This window comes from Lynx rufus, unplaced genomic scaffold (genome assembly GCF_022079265.1).
Source record: "Lynx rufus isolate CCGP_SWC_20201006 ecotype Redwood Valley unplaced genomic scaffold, mLynRuf1.p SCAF_8, whole genome shotgun sequence".
In the NCBI taxonomy this organism is placed as follows: domain Eukaryota; kingdom Metazoa; phylum Chordata; class Mammalia; order Carnivora; family Felidae; genus Lynx; species Lynx rufus.
This window is the reverse complement of record NW_025814896.1, coordinates 82,539,757-82,553,841: the sequence shown is the minus strand read 5'-3', so window position 1 is coordinate 82,553,841 and position 14,085 is coordinate 82,539,757. Positions and strand designations below refer to the sequence as shown.

The 14,085-nt window shown below is 36.0% G+C and overlaps 1 protein-coding gene across 4 annotated transcripts in view; it reads right to left on the bottom strand.

The window, feature by feature from the left end:
* The window catches only part of AFTPH (aftiphilin), a 67,612-nt gene that overhangs the window by 16,325 nt on the left and 37,202 nt on the right, over positions 1-14,085 (bottom strand). For 3 of the 4 annotated variants that reach the window (XM_047069289.1, XM_047069286.1, XM_047069287.1), the window contains exons 3-6: positions 10,264-10,415; positions 7,821-7,947; positions 7,363-7,419; positions 3,474-3,596 (exon numbers count right to left, since the gene is read on the bottom strand). In XM_047069289.1, coding sequence (XP_046925245.1) covers positions 3,474-3,596; positions 7,363-7,419; positions 7,821-7,947; positions 10,264-10,415 — 459 coding nt within the window. The remainder of the gene's footprint in view (positions 1-3,473; positions 3,597-7,362; positions 7,420-7,820; positions 7,948-10,263; positions 10,416-14,085) is intronic. The other variant, XM_047069288.1, reaches the window with a different exon arrangement.

The following is a 14,085-nucleotide window of genomic DNA, read 5'->3' as shown; positions in this document are numbered from 1 at the left end:
CTCTTTCCTTCTCTCTCTGCCCCTCCCCTGTTTGTGCTCTCTCTCAAAAAATAAACTTAAAAAAAATTAAAAAAATAAAATTCTGATTCACAAATGAAATAGCCACATCCAGAAGCCTAAGAGGAAATTTTCTAGTAGTGACTAGCTAGATAACTGCTAGCCAGAGAGCTGACTCAATTCAGCAGTGGATAAAGTGTGGTTAATGTACTGATCTTGCTAAGTAATAGGGGAATCAGTAATGGCACCATGAATGATGTGACCTGGACATTCACTGAATAAAGATTTAAAAAAAACCCAAAACAACAAAAGTATCATTATTGCCTTTTGCCCACAAGCTGTTTTTTTCAGGTGAAAGTATCCTAGAAAAAAACACCAGGAACAGTTGTTAAATAAGTCATTAACCTCCTAAACAAGAGATGCAATGGTATAAACTAATTTGGAAGAAACGATAAAAATCCAATGGGTACCCAGATTGAGCCAGATCAGAAAGCAGGCAGTCGTAATGAGAATTATACAATGATGGTAAGTTTGGAAGTCACTGTTAGTGATGCCAATAAAAAAACATAAAAGGAAGGTATGGTGTATAGTTGACCAAAAAAAAAAAAAAAAAAGGTATTAAACAGATCTTTCCTGACACATTTTGTTGAACTTCTAGTACTAAAGGCTATGGCTGTTTCCTCCGGATATCATCACTAGTGGAAAGATGTAACAGTATTACAGCATGGCCAAAACGTAAAGTAAAAATAATACACACACTGCCTGCCAGAGAATAGTGGTAAGAAATATTGCTTTACATAAAGAGAATCTTACAATGTACTTTAGATGTTTCTAAAATATTTAAAATATTCAGGAGTATGGAGCCAAGCAAAGATCATACAATTTAGTGAAGAAGGTGTGCTGAGGTGCCTTCTGATACGTGGATGAAGTCTTCAGTTTGAGTGTCTGTATGCTGACATGCTTCATGTAGAATGAAGGCCTACAAAGGCTTAAGTTGATTCAGAAATAAATTTGAGGGGCAACTGGGTGGCTCAGTCGGTTAAGCATCTGACTTCAGCTCAGGTCATGATCTCGTGGTTCGTGGGTCTGAGCCCCACATTGGGCTCTGTGCTGACAGCTCAGAGCCTACAGCCTGCTTCAGATTGTGTCTCCATCTCTCTCTGCCCCTCACCCGTTCACTCTCTCTCTCAAAAATAAGCATTAAAAAAAAAAAAAAAGAAATGTGAACAACTTCGATTGGGAAATATTTTCACTGGCTCCCAAAAAGCCTAAAAACTTAAGCTAATGAGGATCACAAACCCCAAAAAAGGTACTTAATATTTGTGTATTTTTTAAATAAAGAGATGTATGCACTAAACTGAATAAAAGCATGTGATTAAAGAGAGTTTTTTTTACATAATTAGCAAGAGACCAAGTTCCATCTTCTAGCAAAGAAGTTAGATGTGCTTAAATGCTGCTGAGAACTTCTATATTTGACTAGAAAGGGGGACAGCAGTCCTTGGATTATAAGTATATATATGGGTGTATGCATATGCATAGACACAGCAGCAGCTAAACACCTATCATGGAGCCCTGATTAACCTCCATTAAATTAATACACTTTAGTTTCCATTAAAAGTTCCATTAAATTAACATACATGTTTTTTATTAGGTCATCTAAGACTTATAGTCATTTATAATTGAATTCTACAAGAAAGATGGTAAGTATGAGGGGTGACTAGAATATAATATGTAAGATCAACTAAACCAACTAGGGGCAAAAATGACAAGTGACAGCTAACTCTGATAAAATAAGCAATAGTTTATGGGGTGCAACAGAGAGAAGTGGTTGGATGGAGAAGAGGAGGAGGAGGCAGCAGGCAAAACGAGCAACAAGTGGCCTCAAGCAAGAATGGCTTCATTTTCAGTAAATGTGCCAGGTAGTCTGAACCAGGTAGTTCAAGTTAGTTTCCTAATACCTCACACTGTAGGAATAAAAATGTTGCCTTAAGGCAGAAGTGGGAATGTGCTATGGGAGAAGTAATTTTGGGATCTGCTTATGTAGGGCAGGCCTGAGAAGGAAGCTAAGAGCCAGAGAACAATGTAAGGACAATTAAAGGAAGAGAACTAAGGACAGATTCTACCTACGGAGACAAATTTGCCCGAACCACTTTGCCTGTTGCCAACCATCAATAAGGCCAGGCATTTTATGTTTCAGGCCTCCTTGCCCACTATTTCAGTGCTAGTAATGAAGTGGCTTCAAAGGGATGTTTAAGCTATGCTAAGTATAAACCACAGTGGTACACAGCCATAATATCAGATGTTCCTTGAAACACAGCTGAAAGGGTAGGACTTTGCTTTATGTTACTGTTTTCTAAAGTATATTCTTCAAAATTCTAGTTCAATGGGTGTTATGACTCCTTTTCCCTTTGTCCCTGTGGCCAAGTAAATTTAAGAAATAATTAAAATTAAATAGGGTTATTTACTGCAGGATACTCCAGAGACCTTAATATGTGTGTTGAGAATCTTCAAGGGTGGTTATTGGGTATATATGAAAAATTTTCCAAACTTACTTCCCCCTGGAACCCTTCTTTAGTAGAGCATCTCTGGGGGTTAGTGTTCAAAGAACACACACTTTGGGAAAAGCTGTCCAAATACACACTTTTGTGTTAGATATAACTAAAGATGATATTTAAGGTAAAAAAAAAAAAAATAACACGGCAAGAATGTTTTACAAATGGTAATGTTCACTTAAATATTAATCTTCTAAAAAAAAAAAATGTTTAACCAGCACTCAGTCAGTTTCTAACGATGTGGGAGGAGTAAGCAAATTTTTCCACAGATAAAAAAGTGAGGGGGAAGGCTCTGCTATTAACTATATTAGACTGAAAAAAATTTGTGCTTAATGATGCCAAGGAGGTAAAGGATAAGAAAGACTGCTTTCTTTTCTTCTGAATCCGGAATGTTTTGTAAAAGGCCACATTATTTTCAACTTAAATAACTTTTATTCAAGCTCTCAAAACAACAGTTTTTGATGCAATCAACAATTTTATTACTTAATAAAATTTGCAGGTTTCGGGGAAAACACACAATAGCAGATTTGAAGAGTCGGTGTCAATGTACCATTTCCCAATTTTTTTGAAGATCAGCACTTACCAGATTGGTATGTCAGTAATTATGATCATACAATGTTCAAGCTGTAGGGGTTTTTAGAGATGCCTGCTTCACAAAGTCTTCATTTTATAGGTAAAGAAACTAGGGCCTAGATAGGTTTAAAGGACTTACACATAACCAGCTAGTGCTCAAGTGTGCCTTTTTTAAAAATTAAAGATAGTTTGTTAATTGTATTCCAAGGGATGTTAATAAGTAATCAAAATCATGTCCATCATGAAGTCAAAATTTTTACATATTTTAAACTAAAATTTATACTTAAGGGAAACACTCTGGACGTATGTGTGTATACATGCATAAATGTATCAATACACAGATATTTTTACCTGAAATTGGTCAGATGTACATGTGTTCATTTCTGGTGACATGGTGTTTGTCTGACCAATGGAAGCGATTTTTTCTGCAGCAGATAGTGGTTTCAATGGTTCCTTGGTGGGTTCTAACATACCCTGAAAAAGGCATATTAGCCATTAATGGGGAGGGGGAGAAGTCAACTCAAACTTCATGAGAAAAATCAATGTAGCACAAAGTAAAAACCCAAGTCATTTGGAAAGTGCTAAAGACAAAAAGGAACTACTGTTAAATTTTGTTTAGAGAAAATTTTATAGCACTGTAGTGGAAAATGTTTTACAATAGTACCTTTGGAATCCAAACTTTTGAAGCAAGACCTTGTATTTTAAATCAGATTTGTTTTAAAATGCCTAGTTATCACTGTTATACAAAAGCATAAGCAATTTGGAATGCCAGGGGTGGGGAAGAGGCAAGCACAACAGTATATAGTATGCAGGCCCTAAGAATCCAACACTTTTGTGACGTTTCAGACACTGAAACAGAAAAGGACATCCTTTGTACCCATTACACCATGGTGGTGCTTGGAGAAGTGAGAATTCTAAAACACATCATCTAGAGAGTGGCACTCTTGGAGGGGCCAAGATGATGGAGCAGCATAGAAGTTCTCTGCTTCTCTCGTCCCTGAAATGCAGCTAGATTAGCATCGAACCATTTTGCACACCTAAAACACATCATCTAATGTGATGGGGTCTACATGCTTCAGTGTATGTTTAGTATTTGAGCCTATCACCACTAGAGGATGGGAGCTTTCATACTTAGTTCCTTGAACTGGCATAGTAGAGAAACAGCCATTCCAGAGGGGAAAACATCTTACATGTTCCACTACGTGTGTTAAAAATCTAACACACTTTTTGAGTAAGAAAGGAAGGCACTGAGGATGGAGGTAGAAATAAAGAAGGAAAAAAAAATCAGCAGTCTGCATCAATACTCTACCAAACACTACTAATAATGGGTAATCATCCAGGTTAATGGCCTGCCAAAAAAAGTTTTAACACATTTTAAAATAACACTTGATAAACTCTTGAATATTTATCAACCAGACTACACAAAAGTCTCCCTTTACTGGGGGGAAAAATATCAAAACTGCTAAGACAGCTTTGTAAGGCTAGAATCTGTAAAATCCACCACCCCCCCTTTTTTTTCTAAGAATCTGTGAATTTCTAAAAACAAGTTTTCAGGACAATCTCTCCTCTTTTCGTGTAATAGGGTATATGCTGGGGCACATGGGTGGCTTAGCTGGTTAAGCGTCTGACTCTTGGTTTGGGCTCAGATCATGATCTCACGGTTCCTGAGTTTGAGCCCTGTGCTGCGCTCCGAGCTGACAGTGCAGAGCCTGCTTGGGATTCTCTCTTCCCACCTCTCTTTTCTGACACTCTCCTGCTCGTTCTCTCTCACGCTCTCTCAAAATAAACTTAAAAAAAGATAGGGTACATGCTAACTAAAGCAATTTATAGATGCAATCTTTTTCTTTTTAAGTTTATTTTGTGAGAAAGAGAGAGAAAGAGAAAGAGAAAGAGAGAGAGAGAGAGAGAGAAAGAGAGAAAGAGAGAGAAAGAGAGAAAAAGAGAGAGAAAGAGAAAGAGAGAGAAAGAGAAAGAGAGAGAAAGAGAAAGAGAGAGTAAGAGAGAGAGAATATCCCAAGCAGGTTCCATGCTGTCAGAGCAGAGCCCCACGCAGGGCTCAATCCTGAGAACCATGAATTCATGACCTGAGCCGAAATTAAGAGTCAGACGCTAACCACCCAAGTGCCCCACACAAATTCCATTCTTAACGATGATATTTTATAAAAGGCTTTCCTCCAAAGCTTGAATGAAAATAAATTCGTGGTCTGACTCATCAGCATATACATTCTGCACACTTTCTAGTGTGCCCTTATGTAAAGAGACCATGCATTCAGCAAACAATTACCAACCTTAGCCAACTTTTCTAATGTCAACTATCACTTAAATCAGTGGTCCTCAAAGTGGTCCCCAATCAGTAGTTTTTGCATCACCTGGGAACTCGTCAGATACGTAACCCCACCCCTACTGAATAAGAAACTCAATGATGCCCAGCATTCTGTTTTAATACATCTTCCAAGCAATTCTGATGCATGTTTTTTATAAAGTATTTTTTTAATGTTTTATTTTTGAAAGAGTGAGAGCAGAGGAGGGGCAGAAAGAGGGGGGGGGCAGAGGATCTGAAGGAATCCAAAAACACAAACACATCCTTGGGCTGAGGATCCAAAGTGGGCTCAGGCTCTGCACTGACAGCAGTGAGCCCGATGCACAGCTCAAACTCACAAACTGTGAGATTATACCCAACCTGAAGTTGGATGCTCAACCGACAGAGCGACCCAGGTGCCCCAATTCTGATTCATATTAAGGTCTGAGAACCAGTGACTTAACTGACCACTTCAGGTACTACTGCTTCCGATGAGACCAAAAGATACTGAACACCTTATCTGTGTAAAGCACCATGGGAAAAATTCAGGTATAATTAAAATCTGAAACCAGATATGAAAAAGAATGTTTCTAAACATAAGGCATCATAAAGATGGAGGAGGAGAGATGTATTCACTAAATCAACTTTGGTATTAAAAGCTTATAAAAATGGTAGAGTTATTGCTAATAAAGATTGTAATTAAGGCAGAAAAATAAAGCAAGAATATCCCTCTCTAATTCCTCACAAAATTTAAAGAACTGGCTCATGCCTGAGCCTACACATAAGGATTAAGTAGGTTACCGCCCCCAGTGTGCTGAATGAAAACTCCTACAAATTAAATTCATACTTTCTACCTCAGTATGTGACAGTAACACCAACCACCTCTAGAATGCTACTCCTTGAGGAAAAAAGAAATGCAAATAACCAAAGGTTAGAGTATGTCCTGGATTATATTTACCCACAACAGCAAACAGTATAGGGATAATCAAGGTGTTTTGAAAATACAAGGTAAGTTACATTTGTAAAGGAGAGAAACTGATAAAAAGATTCAAGCACAGGTTTTTGTCTAATTCCACAAAACTACAAAAACAAAAAGTAAAACATTCCAATTCAAATCAATAATTAGGCCTTATTCATGGAAAAGTTTTGTAGATTGAAAAAGGTCAAATTTCACAGCAAATTCATTTTTGCATGCACATAAGGTTGTATAAATTCCATACCAAGCTATATTTTTCTTTCTTAAACATTTTTCCTTGTTTTCAAAAGTTATTGGTGAAAGAATTTAATTCACCAATAACTCAAAGACACACCAAAAAACACAAACACATCAAACTTCAAAGTGTGACTGAGTCTTGAGAAGGTACAGAAAGAAAATTCCTCAGTTATCCTGGACTACCTGGCATATCTGAAAAAACAAAATTCAACATATTTAAAAAATTAATGGAAAAAAACTGAGGGCCGATTATGGGTCCTGGCCCATTTTTAATTACTATCATTTGGTATTCCCAAGGTTTTAGACACATCCATCCATTGCTTCAACAGTGCATGATTTAAAACTGATCACAACTGGGTTACAACAAATGCTATCTAAGCCTTCAAATACTTCAGCTTCCACTTTTTAAAGGCAAATTTAGGAAGAAAAACAAGAAGGAAAGAAGAAAAAGCAAGACCTCTAAAGGTACATTTTACAAAGAGTTATGAGCACTATATTACTAGGATAATCTTCGATCTAAAACAAAACAGTGTCTTTAATTAATACAGCAAGATGTCCTTAAATCAAGACTTGAAGGGATGAGATGAAAAAGGATATTAATACTTATTCCCTTAATGTTCCCACACTAGACACCCCTTAAAATATACTTTCCACATCATGCCACGTAAGATAATTTTATAGAATGAATGCAGCAATGATAAATAGGTACAGGGACATTTTGTACTTACCAATCCTGCTGCATACATGGGCACTATAACAGGCTGCTTCTTGTTACCCGTGAAGAGCTACACATGTGTGTTAGAGAAAAAGAATGTATATTCAGAGAATGGGATGTCATACACTGAAACAGTTAACATGTTATTGCATACATTGTGAAATATAAATAGAAGAAACTGTTAAGTTGCCCATATGGGCTTGTATTTTGGATCTGTTACTACAATTCCTCTATTTTATAGTTAATGAAAAACATTACAAACAACCTTTTCTAAAAGTAAGAAATATTGACTGGAGAAAAATTTAGATGCATTTATGTTTAAGAGCTGGCATATTCAAAATACATGAGCATTTAAGCCAACTAACATTTTTCTGAGGAACTAGCTTATCACAGCTTGAACAAAAGTGTAACAGAATTTAAAAACACCCATAGGTCCACTAAAGGATTTTCCAAGGTACTAACAAAACTCACAATGTTTCGGGTGTCTATTCCCAAGGAGCACAAAAGCTTCTTGTTGCTATGGGAGCCACCCCACTGATATCTCAAGCCATGTGCATCGTGGATGTCCTGTAGCTCGGTCCACACATCCAGCAGTTCCCTGCAAAGGTCATGATGAAGCCATCAACAATGGGTTACTCAACAGCTTTCACCATGAATCCTAGTTTTAATGTGACTGTGAAATATTATACATTCCAGTTAATCTTGTGTTTAACATGAGTATACAGCTATTTTCTGAATAAAATCAACTGCCACCACTTATAGTCATTAAAGTAGCTAGTAGCTAAGCTAAACTCATTTGAAACAGTATGTCAGTAATCAACCAAAATTTAGCCTGTATGTTTTTTCAATTGTAAAAAATATTTTTTTTAATTTTATATTTTTTTAACATTTATTTGTTTTTGAAAGACAGAGACCACAAGTGGGGGAGGAGCAGAGAGAAAGGGAGACACAGAATCCGAAGCCAGCTCCAGGCTCTGAGCTGTCAGCACAGAGCCCGACATGGGGCTTTAACTCACAAACTGTGAGATCATGACTTGAGCTGAAGTCTGATGCTTAACCGACTGAGCCACCCAGGAGCACCAAACTTTTTTTTTTTTTTTTTTAACGTTTATTTTTGAGAGAGCACGAGCAGGAGAGGGGCAGAGGGAGAGGGAGACACAGAATCTAAAGCCGGCTCCAGGCTCTGAGCTGTCAGCACAGTGCCTGACATGGGGCTCAAACTCACAAACTATGACATCATGAGCAGAAGTCAGACGCTTAACTGACTGAGCCAACTGGGCACCCCTTAAAACAAAAATATTTAATATTTAAGAGAAGGAAAGAAATCATTCAGCATTCCACCATATTACTATAGCTATTTAATATGCTTTCTCTTTGAGTCTTGATCCACAAACACACAACTGCAATTACAGCAAATACATAATTTTGTATTCTTTTCTCAGATTTTAAGCATTTCCTCATCTACATGTATACATTTTCCAATGGTCATGTAACATTCTGTTAGACACATGCATCATTATTTGACCACAACCTTATAGTTTAAATAAGTTATTTTCACTGTTCATCTCCTATTGTTAGTTAGGCAAATTATCTTCCTGTATCTTACACGGTATTTTGTTGTAGAGTTGTGTTATTTCCCAAAATGAATCTCTTGGAGAGATTTCTGGGTCTAAGAGTATGAACTACTGCAGAACTAGCATATTTTTAAATAACACATCTAAACAGTTTTAAGATGGTAAAGCATAAACCTTTTTGTCCCGTTCTCAGAAATCACCCCCAAAAAACCAAGAAGCAAATCATAATCTCCATATTTAAAAAAAATTAAGAGATAACTAAAACTTTGCACCACAAACTTTGAGGTCACAAAGAGGGATGAAGGAGGGACTTGTAGAGGGAGAGAATATGTTCAGAGGTGGAGTAATGAGATGCAAAAGTCCAGGAATAATAACTTTGAAATTAAAATTAGATAATCAATCTAGCTCCTCTAACATCTAATAATTAATAGGAGTTCCAGAAAGAAAACAATGGAGGGAAAGTAACTGTATTGGTATTATATTGGTAATTGTCAATTCAAGAGAACTGCCCAATACTGAAGGACAGAAGCCTCCAGATTGAAAGGTCATATACCTAGTGTTCAGTCCAATTAATAAAGACTCATATCAATATACTTCATTGTGAAATTCCAGAATACCCACAACAAAAAAATCCTAAATTATAAATTTAACATAAGGGTAGAATAAAAATTTTACTACCCATGTACCTTTATTTCTCAGGAGGCTATCAGAGGATGTGCCCCACCAATATGGGCTCTAAGTGAATGGCAATCCCAAGATACCATGTTTAAGAAGCCTAGATTGAATCCATCCCAAATTGGGATAGAATGGTGGAAGGCTCAGGGAAAAAAAAATGGAATGGCTAGCCTGACAGGTTTGATCATAACCTGGAGTGTAGGAAAAGACTGAGTAAATGAAAAAGAGAGGCAACTATCAAGTCCAAGAAGAAGCTTACTATAATGGAAATAGTGGCTTAGCAATGAACACTATTCACATGATTAAAATAATGAAAATACCAAATATCAACTTAACAAAAAACTATGATGTAAGTCATACAGGGAAGATGAAGGGAGGAGAAGAGCACATGTAAAGTCTAAATTCACACTTACCATACTCAAGTCAAAAGATAATATATAAAATCGACTGAGGAGAGTAAGGATTTAGAAATATTTGAAAAAGCGTTCAAAAATGGAATAGGGAGGTTTTTTTTGTTTTGTTTCAGCACAATATGATTTTTTAAACTTCAACACAATGTTACAAGAACATTTTAGAACCCTGATGTTTTAAGGTAACTGTTGTTCTAATTTATAAGGTTAAAACTAAAGAACATACATGCTATCTAAAAACTGTCTACTACTTACCCACTTTCAGCTAAGGCCTCTCTTGTTTTTATTGGGAAGGTGCTTGTTTCCAGCAAGTGCTTCAGGGAAGTAACTTCTTCTTCAGTATCAGGGATAAATATTGAAGGAAAACATGCTTCGAAAATTCGCTCCAGGCGGTTTAGTAAAGCTGTCTGCATCAAAACAACCCCCCAAAAGTTTAATTTCTCTAATTTTAATGATTTTAGTTTTATCATCATCAACACACATACACACACACACCTCTGACCCCACACCCTGTCCACTACTACAGGAGAGGGAGGTTCACTATCAGTCAGGTACAGGAAGCACTAAGTCAAAGGAGCATAACTACTTGCAGAACAGATGCTCTAAATGATCACTTTAAATACTCATGGTGATACAGTGGCGACAAGTAAATGTAGTTATATGCCAAGCAACATAGCTGGTACTTTGCAAACATTACCTTATTTATTAGTCTATTAAAAAATTCAAAGAAGAAATTAACTACTCAATTGTATAATGAGAAAGCAATCGCAAAGTGTGAATTATCTACCCAAAGCAAAACCAAAACCAAACAGCAACATTCATAAAAGCAGGCGGCATTCATATTCTATCACGGGATGTTCCCTACTACCACCCATGTACTCTAGATTTAGGAACAATTAAATTGAAGGTTTGTGAAAAGTATTATGCTATCATAGTTGAAGAGAACTTTTTTCTTGAGCATAAAAACATTTGAATTTTAAAACACTTTTAGAAATATCTCTGCTAAAAGAACAAAGTAGGAAAGAATGTCTTATTTTTACTAAGAAAAGCAATAGCTCATTTTTCATTTTGATGATCTGTGTTATCTTTTAAAAATCCCACTTCTTTACTCTTCTGTGGTGTATACAGGTGTATTTTTGAATAGAACACTGCCTTTCTTCCAGTGTTGGATATTCCCAATGGATATTCCCTAGAGTATTTTTACTGAGAACACTGGCATTTTGAAGTATTTTCTTTAATTAAAATTTGCTGAATTTATATTCACTTACACTTTTTGGGTACTACTAGGTTATTCTACATGTGCAGCCCACAGTAACTAACATTTATCCCCACTTTCCTAAGTGTATCTCAGACACATGTAAAATATTTTCAACTTAACTCAATTTACCGCTTAAACATCAAATAGGAATACAAACTGTTAAAGACTGTCAGAAGTGTACTACTGAAATGCTATCGAGTACACAAGAAAACGCCACATCATGGTGGTATTTCCTGCCAAGTAACAAAGACAAGTTAACGCTTGATTTCTGTTGTTTAGCACAGTCAGCAAACAGGAAAATGAAAAGCAAAAGGAAAATATCTTCCAGATTTTCCAATCCAAAAATCTCTTTTGGAAGCAGTATCAGAGCAAAAACTTAACAATGCATAATTAGTCTCAGGGTACTCTTCTGCTATCTCTACAAAAGTTATTCTAACACCTTCATTATATTCATGTGTGTGATATGGGAAAAGGTTCTCAGTATCAATTATGAAACCTACAGGAAAGAGTAGACTCAAGATCCCAAGGCTCGTGAAACTTGAGTGTGTCAAGGGGACCGGCACTTACTTGCTTCAACAGAGGGAATGGACAGACATTACTTTTAAAGGGATCAGATAACCATCTAATTGGAAACATGATGAGCACAGGCTCCTTCTGGGCAGACAAGGTAAACAAAAACTCACATGACCATATTTTACTTCTCTGTAAATTACAATTGAATCTCTCTCGTATCCTCTGTTATCCTTTTCGTGGGAAAGAAAAAATATTTGTCAAAAGAAGCAATGACCCCAAAATACATTCAGTCATTTGGGCAATATTACATCTAACTACCAAGTCTTAGGTACGACAGTGAGCAAATTCTTAAAATGAGTGGAATGTATGTGAACATTACAATCACTTCAAGTTTTTACATCTTCCCCTCTCATACAGAGTATAAATTACGTGGGAAATTTAAAAGACAGTTCCATTTGTCTTTAAGGTTAGATATTACATTCGATTGCTTCAAATATTTTGTTGAATGAAGTAGAGCAAGGGTCAGAATTTTTTTCTATACAGGGCCAGATAAATATTTTCAGCTTTGCACCAGCCATAAACAAGTAAGTGTGGTGTGTTCCAATGAAACTTTATTTACCAGAACAGGCAGCCAGATAGAACAGGCCATAGTTTGCAGATACCTGTGGTATGGCAGTAAATAACAAAGATTCAAATAATCAGAACCCACTAACTGAAAAGCACCACCCACCACAAGGAGGAACTCTAACAATTTAACAAGAAAGCAGCTAACAGAATTAAAGATTTTGACGAAAATTGAATTTCCTCTGACATTTTGCTTTAAAAGTACATCGATTTCCAACTATCAGACTATTTCCAACTATGAGACTAGTCTGGTAGAAGGGAATCCTCTAGAAAGAGTTCCATACTAATATTTTGTTCACGGTAATAAATGCCAAATTTCATTTGCTACTAGTCAATTCCAGTAAGTAAATGGCTGATGTAACTATAATACTTCAGTGGAGGACTGTGGACGCAAGGGGCTGAGACTCCGCTTCTGGATTTATAAACTGGAGATATCAGGGGCAACCTCACAGGGTGGGTGACGAGTTACAGGATTAAATACTTGGCACCCAGTGTGTGCTCAAGAAGTGGTAACTTTTTCTTACTACTATTGTTATTGTACAGATGATATGCAGAAACAGAGTGGCCTACCAAGGAATAAAGTAAATGTCAAAACTAGATTCAAAGCTCACTAGGGATGTTGCTCTACCACTACTTGGCATTCTAAATCATTAAGAAAATATTTGTCTCAGACTATCAATTTCTACATTATAACAAGAAAATACAAATTTTTGCACCTTCTCCAAGACCCTCCAACTTAATTGGAAAATAAGTACCAATTTAAAAAAGTCTATCATTAAGAACCACTTTTATAAATATAACGTGTTACTGCTACTCCTTGTGGATTTTAAACTTTGGAAATTGGTAAACATTTTGCTTGACATTTTGGCATTTGTGACTCAAATCTTGATCACACTATAAAATGCAAAGTGTGCAAATCACACGTTGGGGGTGTTTGAGTGTTTTACTTCCCAAGAAGCACAATAAAGTTACAAGTTCAAAATGTAATGGAACATAGTCCAAGGAACTTGGTAAGTAGAACAGGTTTAAGAACATAGCTAACATAATGCTCGAAAGAGAAATCAAACAACCCACCACAACAGTCTCTCTTGTGACCAAACAGAAAGGTTTCTTTCAAGAAACCGATTTTCTAAAAGACTGTAATCACACAGTAAATTAAAAAAAAAATTGAGATATTTGAGACATATGAGCACAAGATAAAAGTTATATATGAAAACTGTGATATTGGTAAAAGTTTTTGTTTTAATTATTAAGTTTAACTGTTGTAATATCTATATAAATTTTTTCCTCAATACTATTAGCCATGGATAGTTTAATACATACAATAGCCTTAAACCAAATCAGTAATAAAATTAATATCACATCAACACTAGGGTTACTGAAATGAATTATTATTTAACTTGGATTTATTCTGTGTAAGAGTAAAAAATAACTTTATATTACTCTACCTAATAAGAATTCTTGTTTCTATATAGATTGCATCCAGCCATAAGAGGCAAGCTACTCCTAGTTTTGATTAAATGGGGATACTACACAGTTTTGAACTCCTTGGAGCAGACTGACTCAAAAAAAGATGTGAATTTAACAGTAATGTTTATTAACACATTACAGTACATGTGGACTTGTATTAGATGTAAAATTCTAAAATATTATATTTTATTATTTGGAATTAGTGGTAAAGT